The sequence below is a fragment of the Helianthus annuus genome, chromosome 6 (assembly GCF_002127325.2).
Source record: "Helianthus annuus cultivar XRQ/B chromosome 6, HanXRQr2.0-SUNRISE, whole genome shotgun sequence".
Classification (NCBI taxonomy): Eukaryota; Viridiplantae; Streptophyta; class Magnoliopsida; order Asterales; family Asteraceae; genus Helianthus; species Helianthus annuus.
In genome coordinates this window covers 19,032,067-19,053,774 of record NC_035438.2, presented here as the reverse complement: position 1 = coordinate 19,053,774, position 21,708 = coordinate 19,032,067, and the positions used below count along the sequence as shown (strand labels likewise).

Sequence of the window (21,708 nt, the reverse complement as noted above, 5' to 3'; positions counted from 1 at the left end):
GTGTATTACGTTTATGCATGTGGAAATTCGCAGCACTTTTATTCTATCACACTATCACATATCAAACCTGTATACTCGCCAATACTTTTGTATTGACAAAGTTTTAACGTATGTTGCAGGTTTAGCCGAAGTTTACATCAAATCAAGCTAGGAAGTCTAGATACTCATCTAAATTATAGGTTGTCGGATTTGAATTGTTCGAGAGGACAAGAAATCTGTGATAACTTATGTGATTGTATTGTTTGTTAGTATGGGATGACAAATGTAATAAATATTATCGCAATATAGTTGTTATGGATTCTCTTGAGCAATCTGATTCGCCTAGTGCCGCACCCCGATGATTCCGCCATCGGTTGGGGTGTGACAGATTGGTATCAGAGCCATAACTATAGGGAATTAGGCAAAGTTTGAGACTTGACCTAGTCCGGGTCGATGTCTTAGAAAATTGACCTAGTCTATAGTCTAAGTACCCACAGGCCAACTCTTACGAACTCGTTAGGGTTTGTTTGGGCCAACTTGCTACTCTCGATCGAATTTGTTGAAAGTTACAACTATTGTGTGAACACCGCATACTATAGCTTCACACAAAGAGCCTTTCCTAAGGCTAGAATATTACTTGGCCTTCCCTAAGGCCGACACAATACACATGTTTTCAAACTACTCGTACAACAAAACCGAGTGATCTAGTCGAGACCAGGTGTGAAAACCAAGAACTCTCGATAAGATCGCTCACTCAGCGTATTTTTCTAGCACGAGAACTCTTCGTTGAGCTAGGAGTGACATCCACATCTCGACAAAAGGTCTCCATCTCGAAATTCTGGTGGAACTCTCGGATTTATTCGATGAGCACAACCACAAATGGGAACGAAGTTGTTAAGCCAGGGGTGAAACCCATACCTTAATCAACCGTTCCACTCCATAAAATGGTTTACAAAAGCTCTCACCAAGGACACGACCATAACAACGACCCAGGCTACGCGAAGACTAGAGGAACGAATGTCAGGAGCTGCATCCCAGTGGAAGCATAAGTCCTCTAGGTCAACGCGTATGCCCGAACTTGTTGGGTATAGTCGGGTTACTTGGGTAGTCAACGCCTAAACACCCAAGGCATTCCATCTAAATTTTACGTGTATGGTTTACGTCTATGAGTTTTCAAATTTAAGCTTTACGATTTACCGATTTCTCGGTTTATCGAATTTACGAACCTCGATTTACAAAGCGCACAACCCGCACAGCCATCGCAATCTAAAACAAAGACCGAATGATCGCAACAAAACAAACGCCTAAGTACTCGAATTCGCTTACGCTATTCCTCTTACCGCGCCCTCGCGAATTCTGAATCAATATCTATGTGTAACCTACAACTATATCTATACGTATTAAATACAAAACGAATCAATTATGTGAGAATTTAGGAACCTAGAATTTTCCTATGTGGCTCCTATGTGTTTAATTAAGTTCTATACCGAGTTTTGATCGAATCGAATCGCATCAAAAGTTCAGAAATCATTATGATCGAATCTCATTCCGAATCCTTCTGTCTAGATGCCTTCCAACAACTCGATCTCGAGACGAGTAGCTAGGAGAAAAGCCCAACGACGCGCCGATAAGAGGATTGCCTCAATTGTGACCAAGGAAGTGGTCAAGCTCATTCCTCAAATTGTCGCGCAAGTGCACTCTCAAAGCCACTCTCGAGCCCCGGAAGACGTCAAGACGGAATCTGCATTCCTCTACAAACACTTCAAAGCCTGTGATCCGATGCCTTTCACAGGTGAAGGAGATGTTTCTCAATTACTCCAGTGGTTCGATGCCATCGAGGTTACCCTTCGTCAGAGTGGGTGCCCCGAGGACCTTCAAACTACTTGCGCCACCGGAGTATTCCAATCCCGAGCACTCGATTGGTGGACCGCCGAACGCAACAAACGTGGGATCTCCGCAGCTTACGCCCTCTCATGGGGGAGCTGAAGGAACTCATGAAGGAAGAATATTGTCCCCCTCACGAAGTCCAGAAGCTAGAGAACGAATTTTGGGAAATCAAGCAAACCGAAGGTGACAATGCGAGCTATACAGCAAGGTTCAAACAGCTTAAGCTTAATCTGCCCAAGTCAAGTCGACACTCCGAAGAAAGCTATCGCGAAGTATATTCGTGGCTTACCAGAGTGTGTGGGTGATTTTGTCGAAGCTGCAAAACCTACTACCATCGAAGAAGCCTACCGTTTAGCCGCAGAGCTCAACAGCAAACGAGTCGTGGACGGATTCTTCTCCAACAAGCCTGTCAAACGAGCTCATCAAGCAATCATCATCAACTCATCCGACGATTCCTTTGGAGAATCGGTCGATGGTTCATCTGACCGCGCCTCGGAGGATTCTTCCAAGAATCGCTCCGACAATGCCTCCGTTAAATCGTCAGGCGAATCCGAAGACGACACTGCATCAACTCAAGAAGCCCAACCGAGCCGCAAACGAAGGACCGTGAGCCCAGACTCTTCAACAACTGGACTGCCGCAACCCGAACCTCTCCGATCAGTCCCAGTTCAGTCACAACGCGCTTACAATGGATCTCATCCCCTGTGTTTCACATGCACGTATCATCACCCGCTAGAAGCAAAATGTCGCTATTGCGCAAATTGCAACTGGTATGGGCATTATACGTCGCAGTGCCGTACAGGACCGTGACCTGGAAGGAAGTCATCAGCAACCGCCGTCTCCGCAAGTATCCACAACAACGTTATTTTGATCCTAATGTTGTTGTAATAATCCGACTTATCGCTATCATTTCTGGAACTTATTTCATATATCATCGTGTGTGGATTCTATTTCTCTTACAATCGAGCACTATCTAGACGCTAGCACTATGTACTATATTATGAATTTTATCCCTATAACACTCTTAGAACGAGGTACGGTATACGTGCAAGGGACAACTAATCACGGGTGCACACGGGATTATCTTGGTCAGTGCACGGAGATCGTAGTGAAGTTCTAATGGTGCCATAACGTTTAAAAGCACGGTCAAGGCCGTGTCAACAAAGTGTGACACCAAAGCACGGGGCATAAGTAGTAGGGGTGACGCGGGGGTACGCTTTACCATACTACCGAAACTTCGTGAAGAAAGTGCCATGTGGAGTTGGACGTTATTAGACCTATTATACTATTATGGTTAATTTGACACTCTACCATCAATCACAAGGCGTAACAAAACTAAATCGCATCACTGCGAGGCTTCACGTAAGTCCGCGTACACAAATTGCCACATCGATGAACTTAGGTAAGTTCACCCCGAAGAGCAATTGGAGCAACGCGAGACTGGTCGTAAAGTCTAGAACGCAACTTAATCGCAGTTTTGCCGGATCAATCTCGCAATCAAATCATTCGATAAGTGGCTCGAAATCGCAATCGCATCATGTGTTTGTCTAGAAATCTCTAACGCTAGTTGTTGTCAATTGTGTGAACTTCTATCAGCTGGTGTGGATCGTCTATTGTGGATTCGCTAGACGAGTATCGAGAATCACTCGCCGCCTTCCACTCTTAACGCGCCTCGCACCTAATCCACCAACTCGATACTCTTATCATGGTTCGCTATTACTTATCAATGCGCGCATTCTACGTGTCATGTTAGCGCACAAGACCTCGCTTCACGAGACGAAACTAACAAGGTTGAAACATGGTGATGTTTTGACCATATTAGTTGACTTTGTGGAAAAAGGCCGTGTGGGCTAGCCTTAGTACTATTCGTGGTGTAATCAGTTCAATCAATCGTCTATCACTCGCAACGCAGCAATCGTCGCTTATCAATCTGTTGAAATCTATTGTCTATCGATGTTCGAATGTTACTTGGAAGTCATCGCAGGTGGTGTAATGTTAGGGTGCATGACATTGCTTCACAAGATAAAACTAATATGAAAACATGGTGTTTGTCATATTAGCAAGTCTTGTGGAAACGTGCCATGCGAACTTCGTGTGGAATCAAATCGAAATCTCATTTACCCGAATCAAAATCGTGTCATTCGTTGCCCAACCAAGCATACCATATCAGCGTTGTGCGACCGGACTACTCGCACCCGCTGCCTACGCTTGGTTTGCATCCAACTTATTTCTATTCAAAACTCGGTCTAGCACCTCATCGCTAGGATCAAGGGAATCGAAATTCTATCTGTGTCTTATCGGCACGCATGACACTGCCTCATGAAACCGAGTTAATATGGGTAAAGCATGGTGGATACGCCGCTGGTACTTCCTATATATAAGTGTTTTAACCATATTAACGAACTTTTGTGGGAAGGTGCCACGTGGGGCCCGATGTAAGTTATTTTTCCATAGTATTAAGGAAAACCTATTTTTATAAAATTTTTACTAAAACCGTTGGACAAATGAAATTCCTGACAACATGGAGAAAACATTGAATCAGTTTGGCTCCGTGCCCAATGAAAATTTCATAAGTCCAATTCTTTTCTTAAAAACCTTTGCAATGACCGACAGGAATCTTCCCGAGAACGAGGGTTCGGCAGTCGACTTCCGCTCGAACCCACGTTGTAGGAAAGTTTTCTTAAAACTTATTTTGCCACCTGATTCTTTTAAAATGTAAAACTCAAAACCTGTTATCAAATGACAAAACCCTCCACATAGCGCTGGTGTGGACATCAAAACGGTCGACACCGCGCCATGAGGAGATTTTTCTTAATTAACTTCGGAAATTAATCGAGTATTGGTAAGTTTAAAACGCTATAAAATTTCTTTTTGTATGTGTTATCACTTCTAAGTAATCGAATCGTATCTTCTCTCCGTTCTCACTCGTCAAATCGTAATCAATCGCTCAATCGCATCAACTCTTACGACCCTACTATTGGATTAATTTCGGGACGAAATTTCCTAAAGGAGGGGATACTGTAACAACCCGCACCTTCGTGCGTTGTTACTACTCGACACACTCGTTACGCCTAGCACCGGAGATTCGGATCATAATGTAATCATACCAATTTTATCGCTAAATCGAAGTATAATCGAATAATTACGCATATTCTATCGCTATTACAAACCTATTTTGCATAACACTCACGATGATGTCGAATATGGGCCTAAACTACCCTTCTCGATGAGCGTGAGGTGTCAAAATGTGAGTAATTAACGCTAACGAGGGTTATCGGGTGAGTACTATGACTCTAACCGTCATGACGATGATGGCAATATGAGTAAGTGGTGCCCCGATAATCATTGTGGCACATCACATCGAAGAACGCACTCGAAGGCACGCGTAACTCGATCACCGCACTGAGAATTGGATACATAAATACGTATATACGGCCCTTTTGTGATTAATAATAATAAATAATTTAATAATTATATAAATATATGAAAATATGGCTCAAACCGTCGAAATCGCACCAAAAACGGGATCAAAAGGCTTCCGAACGGATCAATTCGATCAGGCTAGTCAAATCAATCATCGAACTCAAGTGTGGAGATTCTAGTACTTTTATACGTGTGTGTGTGCCTTATGTGTTACTTGTGCATGTTTACTTTTATGTTAAAGTGTGTGGTGAATCAATCAAATCAATCAAGACTCAAAGGTGAATCAAACTCAATGGAAATCGAACCCGAAATGGTTGTAAGGATGCTCGTATGTTAGATATAGTATTTGGGACTAAAAGTAATTTGATTAGGAAATCCTACCATCCTCAAATCATCGTTCTAAGTCGAAATATCAAAAATCATCGCGAAACACTCAAAACCAGGCAAGCCGATCGAACAGGGCAACCTGATCGAACAGGCTAGCCGATCGAACAGGGCAACCTGATCGAACAGGCTAGCCGATCGAACAGGGCAACCTGATCGAACAGGCTAGCCGATCGAACAGGCTGTTCGATCGGGCAGCTGCTCGATCAGGGATGCTGTTCGATCAGCTGACCCTCTCCTCTTTTGGAAGCCTATAAATAGGGCTGTCTTTGTCAAACTTTCCACTTTTGGAAAAGCTCTGACCGACCAGCCTCTTCTTCTCACTAAATCTCAGATTTCTCTCAAACCGGTAAGTATTACGCTCTAATCCTTGTACGTTTTTGTTCATTAATCGATTCTACATCTTTCTATCTTTCAAAACTTGAATTTCATCCATGAAATCACCAAGATCTAGGTGTTCTTGGGTGATGTCATCATGTGTTCTTCAAGAACACTAAGTTTTGGCATCATTCCACCATGAATAGCTTAGATCTAACCGATTTCCACATAAATAACCTAAAATCTACCAAAGATCTTAACATTTCACGGTGGGAAAGGATTGGAAGATGGGTTTTCATCTATCTTTCAACTCTTTTACACTCAAACCGGTGAAAACGAAGCTTGAACCGATTTATAAACCATTCTAAACAAACACATGGTTCAAGATTCGGGTTCTACCGAGAGATATACCGATTTCGGGTTAAACGTTAAACTTAGGTTCCAAACCGTCTCTGACCGAGTTTGGGTGATTCCTGCTCGAGTCAGTGGGCTAAGTGGGGACTTCAGTTTTGTGGTTCAACTCGTAGTCAAAATATCTCTAAAACATCGACAATTAACGGGAATAACCAAGTGTTAAGTGATAGGTTAACCAAATCGAGAAGCTGGCCGAACGGCTAGGCTGTTCGATCGAACAGCCCAACCGAACGACTACGCCAGCCGATCGGCTAGGCTAACCGATCGACTAGCACCTGGGCCCTCAAACTCAAAGGTGTGGTATTGACGAGGTACTGTTCGATCGACTACGCCACTCGATTGTGATCATTACTACTCGAATCATGAGATACTACACTTCAAAACACTTAGACTTTTCAAAACATTGGAATGTCACCCGATCGAGCATGCCAACCGATCGAGTGACATATTTGAAAACATTGAAGTGCTAGCCGATCGGTTGGGCTAACCGATCGAACAGCTGTTCGATCGGCCAACCTGAAAGGTAGTACAAACCATCATACACAAACACATCCTTCACATCAAAGGAAGAAACAATCCACTTGAAGGAACCAGCCGATCGAGCCAGCCGGCCGATCGAATGGATGTTCGAACGGACTTTCGAACCAATCGAACAGCCCACTCGATCGAACTGCTGTCCGATCGAATGGCCTACTCGATCCAAGCACATTGTTTACTTTTTCCGCATTACTCATCGTTGTGTTATCGAACTATTCAGGCTAACCTATTCTCAGTGTTCCTTTCAATCCACAACCAACCACTGTGAGTATACTTGACCCCTTTTATCGAATTTTGGGTGTAACATACGTTCCATAAAAACCGAACTTATCAAACGAATGATTTAATTGGACTATTTATCACTTGCGAATAACTGTTTGCATAGATATACGTGATGCTAGTACATGTATGCTAGGACTTATACTCGTGACGTCCCACCAAGACTAGTATAGTACTATTTCGCCCGACGGGGTCTAGTTATGCCATCAAAGAGTCGAGCATCGAGGACTTAGCTGGTAGTATCAGTTTTGTGAGTATATATGTCGTGTATTACGTTTATGCATGTGGAAATTCGCAGCACTTTTATTCTATCACACTATCACATATCAAACCTGTATACTCGCCAATACTTTTGTATTGACAAAGTTTTAACGTATGTTGCAGGTTTAGCCGAAGTTTACATCAAATCAAGCTAGGAAGTCTAGATACTCATCTAAATTATAGGTTGTCGGATTTGAATTGTTCGAGAGGACAAGAAATCTGTGATAACTTATGTGATTGTATTGTTTGTTAGTATGGGATGACAAATGTAATAAATATTATCGCAATATAGTTGTTATGGATTCTCTTGAGCAATCTGATTCGCCTAGTGCCGCACCCCGATGATTCCGCCATCGGTTGGGGTGTGACAGCTGAGCACTTAAATGTTGTTTGAGAAGAGCAAATTCGCCGTCTAAGTCGAAAGAGTCCACCTTGCTCGGTTCCACTATGGAGTCCAAATTTAACTTTCTCCAAAAAGGGTCCATCAACTCCAACGGGATCATTTCACCTAAGAAACATATCAACAAACAACATAAACGTCAATAAGATTTTGCGTGATGAAAGGCTATGATTATAAAATGTGGTTGGTCGAATAATGTATTACCATTCGTTGTATACGGTACCAACCGACACGCGCACGGCTACCCACAGCTTGTATACAAACGGCACGCGCATGTACGGTTATATAACATTAATTTTTCTATTTCATTTACTTCGTCTGATATCAACTCTAGGCAGGCATGTGAAACCTTCTTTAGTAGGAGATTAAATATTGGTTTGTTATGATGACCCAATGTTCGGCTCCTGCTTGTTTCAATGCTGCCTTTGATTTCTGTTACCTGGTTTCTTATGAGCTTATCGATAAGTGGTACCACTTTCTCTAGGGTGTAATTAGAGTCGCCTAGGTACTGCTTCAAAAGGGCATGTTGACCCTCTGCCCTGTTCGTTGTACGTTGACCGAAGTTCAGATGTTGGTCGCTCCAGAACGAAACAAACCGGTCTCTATATGGTTGTAACCAGATTGAATCCAAATAGTTCATAATCTCTGTAATAAAAGTCAAGTGCAGTTAAGACAAGTCAAATAAATACGATTATTAAGCAAAAATTATATAAAACTTACCGTCGGTTTTTTTGCGTGGCAAGTTTGATCGTATTCGCTCGTACCAGTAGTTGTAGTCATGATCGGTCGTTGAGTTAATTAGCTCGCGCCACTTGTAAAGAAACCTTTCCCATTGATCATCTGTTTTAAAGCTTTTCCTGCAATGTTTTAAGATGTTTTGCTGTATGTGCCACCTACACAATGAATGTCTAGCCCTGGGAAACACGGTTGCACATGCGTTCATTAGGGCGCGATCTCTATCCGTTACTATTACACGGGGTTCCATAACACTGTCTAATGAGTGTTTCAACCTCTGTAGAACCCATGTGAAGTTTTCCTGTTTCTCGTTGCTTATGAACGCATGAGCAATGCAAAACGACATCAACGTGGATGTAACGCCGATAATCTGGACTAGCGGCATTTTGTACCGATTCGTCTTGTAGGTGGCGTCTATAAGCAACACATGCGGGAAGGCGCGCCACAACATGTTCGACTCCGGGTGGATGAAGAAAACATCCTCGACCCGTTCGCCATTTTGAGATGTTCTATGGTAAAAAACAAACCCAACCTTCCCCAACCGGTCGAAAAGTATCTGCATTGGAGTCTCGCCGACTTGTTCCATTCGACCCAATTTGGCCCGAGCGTTGTATATGGTGTTTCTTGTTGAGACATTATGGGGGTTCTGTTCTTTAATGGCAGCAAGAATGTCTCGTGGTTTTATGTTTTGATGCGTCATTTGCTCCACCGTCCTCTCTTCTGATGGAGTCAGCCTCATTAGGGACGGATGACCCTCTGGATACAGAAAATGGTTCGTGGTTATGTTTAGCTTCATCAACCTTTAGTTCCCAATAACCTAACCTCTTTTTGTATGCCCCGATCAGTTGGAACTTGCAACCGGTTTTCCTGGTCTCGCTGCGTCTGACCGTGGCTGCTGATTTGTACTCGCCGGCACAATCGCACGTAAGCCAGATTTTTAACGGCTGACCGCTACCCTGTTTATCGTAGATGGTGCGTTTGGTGACGAGGGCGTAGCCATTTATGCGTCCAACGTCTCTACACCACTCTACCAATTCATCCATGCTAGCGAATTTCTAACGAAAACACTTATATGTGTCAATTAATGATTAACCAATCGGTTTAGCTTTAGTATAAACGGGTTCGGGTCAGTTTCAGGTTGAACCTACGAACCCGTTTGGGTTAACGGGTCGGGTTCGGGTCAACATGGTCGGGTTGGCGGCTTGACCCGTTACACATTTATACTATATTATGTTTTTTAACAATATATTTTACGTCATAAATTAACCCACGAAAGTTCGGGTCGTGTTCGGGTTGTTATGTATGATACGATTTTCGGGTTCGGGTCGAGTTCGGGTTTGTGTAAAATTTTCAGGTTCAGCTCGGGTTGAACCCACCAACCCGCGAACACGACCCGTTGAGCAACCCTAATCTAAGGTTTTCATAAAAACAACATCAAACGTAAAAACACTAAAATAGTTAACGTACAACAAATAAACGTATAATTAAATGTTATACCTGCTTGTTTTGAAACTCACTACGTTCCTGGTCAGCATTTGGACCCTCCGGCGGTCCATCACTTATGGGAGGAGACTGAGAACTATCAGTCAGTGGTCCAAAACTAACAGGAGGGGCTTCAAAATTAACCGGGTGTTGCGATAGATAATAACCAGCATAATTAGGCTGAATTGCATCCAAACCCCAACTATCCTGACCTGCATCAGACGCAAGAATGGGATCGAACGGAGCATTCAGATCAAACATGCCCGCTTTTTTATCTTCATTGTTATCATAACTCCCCTGATTCGCCTCGTTATCAAACACATTAAAAAAGTTACCCCAACCCGACATTATAGCGTAAATAATTTGAATACAGAGAAAAATAGAAGAAATGAATAGAAGTTGAATGAAAATGAATGAAATTAGTGTCGTTTATATAGAGAATTTTACGGAATATTACATCGTTTCAAATGATTAACACGCGAATCGAGGAATCTAACGTCGAATCAAATAACTCGCACGAATATCGAGGAATCTAACGTCTAATCACATAAATCGCACGAGAATCGAGGAATATAACATCGAATCAGAGAATCTTACGTCTACTCGCACGTGAATCGAGGAATAATACGTCGCGTCAAATAGTAATAAAACAATAAAATAAAGGAAATTCATTGTATACGAGCCGTATAGATATATACGACCCGTATAAAGTAGTCGTATACTATATATACGACCACAGTATCATCTTATTTACACATGGTTTATACGGGCCTTATAAGGTTATACGGCCATATAACCTTATACGGCCCGTATAAATCATATGTAAATAAGATGATACCATATGAATTTATTAGTTCACTTTAAAAAGTTCATCCAAAAGACATAATGTCTATATGATGCTAACTCAAATGACACAAATTTTGATTTAAATTCACCATCATTAATGTCTTATTTACGTGTCAACTATATTCTACACAAACTTATATACTAGTTTATTTTCATTAAATTAATTAATAAAAAAATGTTTTTAGATCCATATACAAGTAGGGGAGGGGAAAGCGTCATGCTGCTTCCTTTTTTAGCTTTGCGTAGTTGAAGAACGTCAACTCATCACTTTCATTATTATTCATGCTCCTCCTCCTTAGATGGTGATCTTGATCTACCCCTTCAAAACCCCTTTTTGATTGGTGGGTATGGACCGATCTGGTAGCAGCATCATTCGGGCTTCATCAAGTGAGCTCATTTCTTTACCCAACATTTATCTTCTTCTTATTAGGGCTTTATTAATCATAATTGTTGCCTCTTATTGATTGGTCAATTGGGTTGGCTTTTGACTTCATGATTTGTGTTAATTGATTTGGGTAATTTGAATTTTCTAAGTGTTGAAGATAAAGAAGCTTCATAGATGTGTTTCAGATGTAAATCTACAAATCTGATTTGGGAATTAATTAATTATGAATTATGATAGTGAGGAGTGAGTGAGTGGTTCATAATCATCTGCAGTTCATATGTGCATAAAGTAATTGTTTTTTTTGTTTTGTTTTGTGGGGAATGAATGCCTGTTCCCAGCAACTGTTTTTCTGTTCATATGTTTAAAGATTAATAGTTACTTTGAGAATTTTTTTTTTTATAATTTTTTTGAATCTGATTCATTTTCGATTGTGATGCAGATGGCAAACTCTTTGATGCATCACAGTATGCTTTTTTCGGTCAAGATAGTTTAGGTAAGGCTGATTTTGGGTGTTTAGAAGGTGAAGAAGATAATTCACTAAATGGACCTGGCGATGATGAATACCGTTTGTTTAATAGAGAAGAGGTATGTTTGTTTGTTTGTTGTGGACGTAAATTATCGATGGTTGTTATGCATAGAGAAACTTCTGGTTTTTAGTTGTGGTTTGATGATTGTTCTGCCAAACGGTTCATCGTGTGTTACTTGTTTTTCTTTTCTTTTGTTCATTAAGGCTGGAGATGCTATATTGACTAATTGCTATAATCTTGTTTGCATGCTTATCATCATCATCATCATCATACTCAGTAAATCCCACAAATAGCAAAGCTAAGGCAGGGTCTGAGGGGGGTAGATGTAGACAGCCTTACCTCTACCCCGTAGGAATAGAGAGGCTGCTTCCAGTGAGACCCCCGGCTCGATTGTAATTTTGTATCAAGCCTTGGACCTAAGGCACATAACACTCAAACCATCGGGACAGAGACCGATTAGTGCATGTACCCCTGTGTCTTTCAGCTATCAACGCCACCACATGATGCATGATTAACCATCCGCCGCTTTTAACGTTATTTTCACGAAATTAGTAAAATAACGTTAAAGTTTGTACCATTTCACTTTTGCCCCTCGAGCGCCCACACATATATACATTATATGCTTATCTGTTTTGTATTTTGACTTCTAAAGTTACTATATTCTTGTCGGCTTTCACTAATGCAGAAATATAAACTAATACATGTCAATTTGCTTTTTCATTTTCAGGAGTCAGGGCTTGTTGGCTCTCTATCAGACTTAGATGATCTGTCAACTATATTTTCAAAGGTCAGTTTCCTTCAAGTCTTCAACCACAAATCTGCTTGCAATAAATATATTTCTTTTGATTTGACTTTTTAAAATTTAGTATTTTTCTTGCCAAGTCAAACCAAGTAAACTTGAAATTGAGGTACAAACACTATATTTCTGCTTGTGTCCTTGGTTTAAAAAACTCTACCAATGTTTATGGTGTGGGATAAGCGGGTTGGAGAAACCGATAAAGGGAAAACGATTATTTTTTTAGCATGGTCAATTTGTCCTAATGAGTCGGGCCGGGTTTGTCCGACACAACAATACTTTTCTGTGCACCTTTTGAATTTCATTAATAAAAACCTATGTTGTTAACCAAATACGAAAATTAAATGGTAAATATCAAATATGTCTTCTATTTTGCAGTTGAACAGATCAGTTAGTGGACCTAGGCACCCTGGAGTTATTGGTGACAGAGGATCAGGATCTGGATCTATTTCAAGGGAAAGTGAGTGCATAAATAACCAAATATATATATATATTTTTTTTTTACTATTATTCATATTATATTTAAAGCTTGTCATCTTTACAATTAATTAATCAAAACTAATTACAGGTTCAGCTGCCTCTGAATGGCTACAAGAAAGAGAGTTAACCGATTGGGTGGATCAACACATCTCCGACACCGAAACCTATCAAGGAAACAAAAGATGGTCATCACAACCACATCTCTACTCAGACGCAAAATCGTTGTACAGAGCTTCATCTTGCCCTCAAGAACATCAGTTCGTCAATGATCCCGGATTGATACCCGACCCGTCATTCCCTTCCTTCGCTTCTAATATCTCCTCGCCACATCAGCATTTACAGCTTCCGAATCTTTCTCCCGCCATCTCTAATCCCCAGTTAGCCTTTTTAGAGAATAACAATAATCTGCAGTTAAGCGGGGCCCTTCATGGATCCCGGGGTTATAATGGGAGTGGGTCCCACCTAATCTCAGCTGGCTTTTCCGGTTATTCTCAGCCGCAAAACTGGACCAATCATATGCTATATGTTGACCATGCAGGTCTACAACAGAAATTGCTTCATAACGGGTCGCTACCCCCACAGTTTATGGCGCCACGTCATCACTCGGTTGGTCCTTTTTCACCACTCCAACTGAGTCCACTCTCTTCTCTTCCACTACACTTAAGTAATCTGAAAACGAAACCAACACAAAAGAGCGGTAGGCACAGTGGCCGTCTTTCCCGCCAGGGATCTGACGGTAATAAGAAAAGTGATAAAGATAAACATCGGGTACAATTCAAGTCGAAATATATGAGTGCGGAAGAGATTGAATCCGTTATTAAGATGCAACATGCTTCGACTCATAGCAACGACCCTTATATCGACGATTATTATCATCAAGCCCGTGTTGCTAGAAATTCTTCTGATTCAAAATCGAAAACGCGTTTCTGTCCCTCACATCTTAAAGATTCTTCTTCCAAGTCTTCACGTAATAGTACGGAAACGAAAAATACTTTCAGTATCGATGCTCAGGGAAGGGTTTCGCTTCCGTTCATCCGTAGGCCCCAGCCGCTTCTTGAAGTTCACCCGCCAGCTGGCACTGAAGAGAAAACATCTGAGAGATCATTAGAACAAGAACCGATGCTTGCAGCCAGAATTACAATTGAGGACAGCCTCTGTCTTCTTCTCGATGTGGATGACATCGATCGTCTCCTGCAATTTACGCAGCCTCAAGATAACGGTGTTCAAATGAGGCAAAGACGACAGATTCTTCTTGAAGGGTTGGCCACATCGCTCCAGCTTGTTGACCCCCTTGGAAAAAAGTCAAACTCAGTTGGGTTGACTCCGAAGGACGATATTGTCTTTTTACGGTTAGCGTCTCTTCCCAAGGGTCGGAAACTCATTTCAAAATATCTTGGACTTCTCTTGCCAAACAGTGACCTTGCACGAATAGTATGCATGACCATTTTCCGTCATTTAAGGTTTCTGTTTGGCGGTCTTCCTTCTGACCGTGAAGCTTCTTTGACTGTTACCGGTTTAGTCAAAATCGTCTCCACGTGTATTGGGTCAATGGATCTTAATTCTCTGAGTGCTTGTCTAGCGGCAGTAGTGTGTTCTTCAGAGCAACCACCACTTCGGCCACTCGGGAGCCCTTCTGGTGACGGGGCTTCGGTTATTCTCAAAGTGGTTTTGGACCGGGCCACCCAGTTGTTAACTAACCCTCAAGTTTCAACCGACCCCAGGTTGCAAAACCCGAAACTTTGGCAGGCTTCGTTTGATGCGTTTTTTGGGCTTCTTACGAAATACTGTTTATCAAAATATGATAGTTTCGTGCAAGCTATGTGTACATGGACCCCACCGAGCGATGAAAATATCGTTTCAGACGCGGCTAGTGGCATCAATGGGGAAATGCCGGTTGAGCTGCTGCGTGCTAGTCTTCCACACACGGATAGTAATCAGAAGAAAATGTTGCTTGATTTCTTACAACGGTCCATGAGTGTTTCTGGGTTGACTACAGACGGACCACCAGCGGTCAGGCCAGCATTGTGCCTGTCAGAGGATGTTATCGAAAGCGTTGTACAATGACTTAATGTTTTACTAATGGTTGACTTATGACAACTTTAGGTTATGAGTGGTTTGTGCGTTTTGTGTTGGTTTGGCATCGAATGTGGTTACTTTTGGCTGATGCAGTGGTGGTGGTGGCGGCAATGGTGGATTCGGGTGGTTGAAGTTTGGAGCGTTTTTAACTTGTAGGATGACTTCTGTGTATAGGAGGTACACTGGTCGGAGCGAAAGGGGAGGCGTATTTTTGTGGCCCTCCTGGTTTCTCACATCTGAACCGTTGGATCTAATACTGCATTCTTGTTTTTTTCTCTTGAACTTGTGTTGTTCATTGAGATAGTATTATGGGTTATAACTGAATTACCCAACTGATCCATTTGTTATACGGGTTATTTGAGTTTCAGGTCAAACCGAACAAGAAACGGTGTATTTGTGTTGATGGTTGCTTATTTATTCATATCATTTAACACAAGTGTATCGCGTAATCTAGTACATTAAACATATAGTTGAAAGTATTGTTGAAATTCTTACAGTTTCTAATACATCTACAACACAAATTGAAAGTTGAAACAAGATGAAAAACAATTGCTGCAAACTTGCAATTAAATCTTTAGATAAAAACATAACTAAACTAGCATTATATAAAAGCTAACTATTGATCAAAAAGAATATTAATGTTTCACTTGGGGCTTGTGTTATACTTCGTGGCCTCGAGGAAGTAGGGTGCCTCGTAAGCTACGCTCACGTGAACACCATGGCCTGCGTGAGTCTTCTGTGGGCACCCTCCCGCTCGTGAGGCAAAATTCATAAGCATAGCAATTTCAGAGAGCCAATGAAATCCATACATTTGGCAATTTTATTTTAGTTTTTATTTGTGAGACATGCTATAAAAACAACTTATTTTCTGTGTTTTTCTCATAAAATTCCCTTCGCTTCTTTTTTGCATATTAAAATTCAACATACTTTCTATTTTTTCTCACAAAAGTCCCTCAACTTTTTTTTTCATATAAAAATACTTTCTATTTTTTCTCACAGAAGTCCCTCAACTTTTTTTTTCATATAAAAATACTTTCTATTTTTTCTCACAGAAGTCCCTCTACGTTTTGTTTTTCCATATGAAAAACAAAGTTGTTTAGTTTCATTTTTCTCCAAATAGCTTGTACTAGTTAGCTTTAAAAAAATAATGAAACACGTTGTTTAGTCTGATTTTTCTCCAAATAGCGTGTACTAGTTAGCTTTAAAAAAAATAATGAAACACACTTTTATTTTTTTTTCCTGAAAATTCCGATATAAACTTAACGAAAACTGAGTTATTTTTAAAATAAAAACACATTTTTTTTTTGTCTTGTAAAGGGTTTGGGTTTTCACAGTTTTAGTTAAATGTGAAGGTGAGTGGCTCTTCTGCTACAGACGTCTGCAGATGTTGTCTGTAGACGTTTTACCTCTGAAAAAACAAACAACCCCTACGTATAACACATCCTCTTAATAAAAGTTTTACGATATTGATCAAATGCCTGAAATATGCCATTAGTAAATCAACAAAAATAAAAAATAACATGAAGTAAAAAGTGTTTACTATATTTGAAATCCCAACTATAGTTCAGAAACTGAAGTCAAAATTAGGAAAAATGACATAAAATTGCTTTAGAACCTAGCTATTACATATGAAGAACATCAACAAACTCTAAAACTATGCTGCAAACATAAATATCCATACATCAAATGAATCCTAGTCTTTACCTAAACTCAGATTTAACGAAACTCATCATGGTATTCATAATCTTCATCTTCATCCTCATTGAAGATGGCGCTATAAAATACATATGGACTGTCGATCATTTCTGCCAATGACAACCGCCCATCTTTATCTGTATCAGCCTGCAATAAAAATGTGGAATTCAGGGTTTGGGAATTTGCTACTTCATATTCTTAATCCGCTTGTAATGAACCCTAATTCACATAGTTGTAAATAGCGAATAGTGGACAACAACAACAAGTAACATATACGATACATAGCGATAGCAATGAAACAGTGGGCGCTATGCCGCTATTTTATGTTTAGCGATACACTAGAAGAAAATTTTATATGTATATTATATATCCAAATACTGTGTTTCTATACGTATATTTAACAAAAAAACCTAAAATCCAGCTATTGCATATGTACATTTTACCGCTATTTATATTTAAAAAAAAAAAAAAAACTAAATTCCCGCTATTTACTCTTTGAAGGCGCCAAAATCAGATAGCGATGAATGAGTGCTTCTCTATGCTATTCGCTATAGCGCTCATAGCTATTAACAACTATGCTAATTCAGATTCAATTTCCAGAGCAGCTAAAAGTCTATCTATGATCTGGCTTTTTAAGGTCAAACTAGCTAAATTTTGACAGTGATATAAAAGGGTAAAACTTTATTGTTTGTCATTTTTTAACTGGTTCCTATGGTTGCAAGTTGCAACAACGCATACAGATTAAAACATTAGAACAACACGCCAGTTTATAAAGTACATGATCTGAGCATGAAATGAAACTTTAATATATAGTTAATACTTAATAATTACCAGTGTTAATTCATATACCAGTCAGAAGATAACAGATCACAACTGGGCCTAAATTTGGCAACAAATTTCTGTTTTTATCAACAAATAATAGTTTTTATAGTTTGCATTCAATATACTTATTGTTTATAAAATTAAAAAAAATGCTGATTGAAAGCCATTTGATCTGTTGCAGACTAACCATTGTTGAGAAATACCAAATTATCATACTATGCTTCTTCTAGTGGTGCGGCCCCGCTTGCGGTATGCGCATATATGCAGTTAATGCGGTAAAATATCGGATATCGGTCAAGGACCGATATTTGAAATATAGGTTATCTCGGTGAGATATCGGTGGGATATCGGTACTTTTAATATAATGCAGAATTTATATATATAGCAATATAACACCAATAATTCAGTGAGATATCGGTTATATCGGTCAAATATCGGTGATATATCGGTCAATATCGCCGATAATATCGGTACCGATATTTTGACCGATATTTGACACCGATATTTTACTAAGGGACCGATATGACCAATATAACCGATATATCACCGATATTAATTGCATAGATGCGCATATAATATACTGTATATATGTGTGGGCGCTTGGGGGGGCAAAAGTGAAAGTGCACTAATTCTAACGTTATTTTACTAATTTCGTGAAAATAACGTTAAAAGAGGCGGATGGTTAATCATGCATCATGTGGTGGCGTTGATAGCCGAAAGACAAGGGCGTACATGCACTAATCGGCATTTGTCTCAATTGTCGAGTGTTATGTGCCTATGTCTAAGGCTTGATGCAAAACTACAATCGAGCCGGGGGTCTCACTGGAAGCAGCCTCTCTATTCTTACGGGGTAGAGGTAAGGTTGTCTACATCTTACCCTCCTCAGACCCTACCTTAGCTTCGCTATTGGTGGGATTTACTGAGTATGATGATGATGATGCTTATTCTAGTGGCGCAAGTAGTATGTTTATAAATACAAAATCACACGCACACAAATATATTATAAGAAACCATATTAGGCTAAGGCTTGTCAGAATAAATTTATCTACGAAATTACTGCAACTTCATGGCAACTGGCAAGATACAAATAAACATTAATTTTATAAATGATTACCTGTGATATAATATAATCCGCCTGCTGTTTAGCATAATATCGCTCTGATGGATGAAGCTTTCCAATGATAGATAACAGTTCCACATCAGACAAGTATCTACACCAGGAAAACTTAGGTTCGTCAAAACTACGTAGTTTTGGACATGCTCTATATGTAAAAAGCTCGCTGTGGACTCCCAAATCTTATAAAAAAAATATTACTTAGGTTTAGATTTACCTGTCACCGTCTTTGTCAAGCTGCGCGAAAAAGTTTCTTGCCGGGGATTCCAATGAATCAGTAGATTCATGCGAAGAATTATGAGCTTCGTCATCATAGTTTCTTACCAGGTCAAAGAGTCCATGGAAGAACTCTTTGAAATTTATCTTACCATCTCTGTCGCTATCTCTTTCCCTGCGGGAAATCAAGAAAATAAATAAAACTGTTTTTTTTTTTTTTTTTTTTTTTTTGATTAGGTGACTTGTAGTTGCTACTGGAAAAAAAACGTTGCGAAGTAGTTGAAAATAGTATGGCACCTTACTTCCTCCTTGCACAGCCACTGAAGAAGTTTTGGATTTTTAGTGTCTGCAGGATGTTGAAAGCTAGACATAACAAAAAATAGCACAAATTAAGGTAACGAACAAGATGGAAGTTTAAAAAGAAGCTACACACATACGCCTATGCTTTCGACAGAGGAAATAAACTTACTCATTGAACTCGGTTATATTCAGAAAACCATCCCCGTCAGCGTCAGATGCATTAAAATGCTCCTCTTTCCACCAACCCATATCATACCCAAATGAACTATTATCTGGATAACCAGATTGAGTTGTAAGTTGATTATTCCAATACAGAAAATAGACACACCAAACCAACCAATCAGAAATCGCCATATAAGCTAGGCCGGCTAAAGAGGCTGAAACTTAGCCAACACTATAAACATTAAAAAGTACACAGGGTCCACAAAGCAGCCGATCTAATAATCACACATATAAAGTGCCGGCTGGCTAGATCTTAGCCAGCGGCTAAAGGAGCCGGCTATATCTTAGCTGGCACACGAAAAAAGAGAGGGGACTAAACTTTGACATGCAGAAATAACCCAAATGGCTACGTTCAAGCATAGTAGTCAAAGGCACCAGCCACCAGGCACCAAAACACTAGTATAAACAGGTGTGAAACAACTAGGGGGTTGTCGGGTTGTTTGGCAACCTCTGTTCCATTAAGTGTTGAACCAGTAAGAGGCCCGCCTAACTGGGTCAGAGACTCTAAATACCTTTGCGCCTTGAGTGTGCCTAGCGCATTCAGCAACTATGCATTCAAGAAAGTTCTCAATGGGAAGTCAGTCAAGATTAACTAATCTTAATCTATCTAAACTACATATAACATAAATGGCATCAAATCAACATTGCAACAAAAAACATGGATTACCGGAATCACGAACCCAACTGGGCGGCTGATACTCCTCAAAAGAAACCAAGCCATCACGATTCTTATCATGCAACTCCATCTCCCGTTGACTCCGATGCAACACCTCCCTTTGAGACTGCTCAAGATTCCACTCAGTCAACTCATGTTCCGTCACAAAACCGTCAGTAGGATCTACATCAATACTGGGAAACAACACCACCAACCTATGAGTAATATTAAACTTGTGTTCATCATTCAAGTAATCTTCCGCATCAATAAAATCCTCCCATTCCGGCTGCGCCTCCATTCCAGGCGCCGGTTCATGTTCCGGTTCATTATTATTGTTTTCAAAATAGTGGGTCTTTTCCCATAGTTTGTCTTCTCGTTTGCGCTCAATGTCGGCGACTAGTGGGTCGAATGAGATGTGGTGGTCTGATGGGGTTGTGGTGGTGAAGTTGGACCGGAGTTTGAGGCGGCGGTGGCGCCGGTGGTGGTTGTTCCGGTGGGATTTGTTGGGGGAATGTGAGATTAATAGGAGGAGGAATAAGGCTACTGTGATGTAGATTATGACTGAGAGTTTGCCCATTTGTGGTGGTGGTGACGGTGGTGGTGGTGGTTGTGGTGGTGGCGGTGGGGTGTTTTATGTAATTTTGGTGGGTCAAATCTTGATTTAGATTGGGGTGTTTGTGGGTGCTTTGTTAATTTAATGCGAGTGAAATTGAGATGTGGGAAAGATTGGATTGAAGATCAAGAATCAAGATTTTGGAGAGAAAAGCATGATGGAGAAAACGGTGGTAGATCTGTTTCGCTGATTTCGTGATTTCATATTAATAAATATATTGCTTTTATGGTATAATAATTCACACCCCAAAATCTTAATTTCATACATCTTGTACCCGTATAGAATAGTTTGACACAACCAATATTGGATCGTATAATGTTATACAACTCGTATACATAGAGAAAATAATAGGTCGTATAACATTCTATACGGGTTGTATAACCTTATATGAGTCGTGATGTCGTGTAACATTTTATATGGGTCGTATAATGTTACACGTCTTGTATACATGGACAAAAAAACATTATGACATTTTTTTGTGCAACAATTAGTTATACGGCCCGTATAACTCTATATGGGCCGTATACATATAGGGTGTAAAAATAAGATTTTAGAGGTGTGAAAATAGTGGGAGCCCATTTATTATTATTGTGTTGGAAAGATTGGTTTGTGATTTTTTTTATTAAAAATGATAAATAAATATTAGATTTTTATTTACGATACAAGAATTATTAAAATGATAAATGACTCATCTTTATTTATTTTTCTTTTTGGGTATTGCTTTACGTGACATGTTTTTAATATTAAACCACTATTACCAAAACATCTTGATGTGTGCCACATTTCCATGACAGAATACATGCACACGTTCATATCCATTTCTTTCATGTTTTGCATATTTAGTTATTTAGTCCGTAACATT

General features: G+C 40.1%; 2 protein-coding genes across 2 annotated transcripts; one reads left to right on the top strand and one right to left on the bottom strand.

Moving 5' to 3' along the window:
- The first annotated feature begins 11,119 nt into the window (after positions 1-11,119).
- On the top strand, positions 11,120-15,701 carry LOC110864903 (protein PAT1 homolog 2). Its single transcript, XM_022114069.2, has 5 exons — positions 11,120-11,332; positions 11,770-11,915; positions 12,585-12,644; positions 13,032-13,113; positions 13,222-15,701. The coding sequence occupies exons 1-5, from the start codon at positions 11,293-11,295 to the stop codon at positions 15,195-15,197; spliced, it is 2,304 nt and encodes a 767-aa protein (XP_021969761.1). The 5' UTR covers positions 11,120-11,292; the 3' UTR covers positions 15,198-15,701.
- Positions 15,702-16,730: 1,029 nt separating this feature from the next.
- On the bottom strand, positions 16,731-21,049 carry LOC110864904 (reticulocalbin-2). Its single transcript, XM_022114070.2, has 6 exons — positions 20,246-21,049; positions 19,526-19,628; positions 19,354-19,419; positions 19,058-19,231; positions 18,841-18,937; positions 16,731-17,051 (listed from the first exon to the last, which is right to left on the bottom strand). The coding sequence occupies exons 1-6, from the start codon at positions 20,808-20,810 to the stop codon at positions 16,926-16,928; spliced, it is 1,131 nt and encodes a 376-aa protein (XP_021969762.1). The 5' UTR covers positions 20,811-21,049; the 3' UTR covers positions 16,731-16,925.
- Between the last annotated feature and the right edge of the window lie 659 nt (positions 21,050-21,708).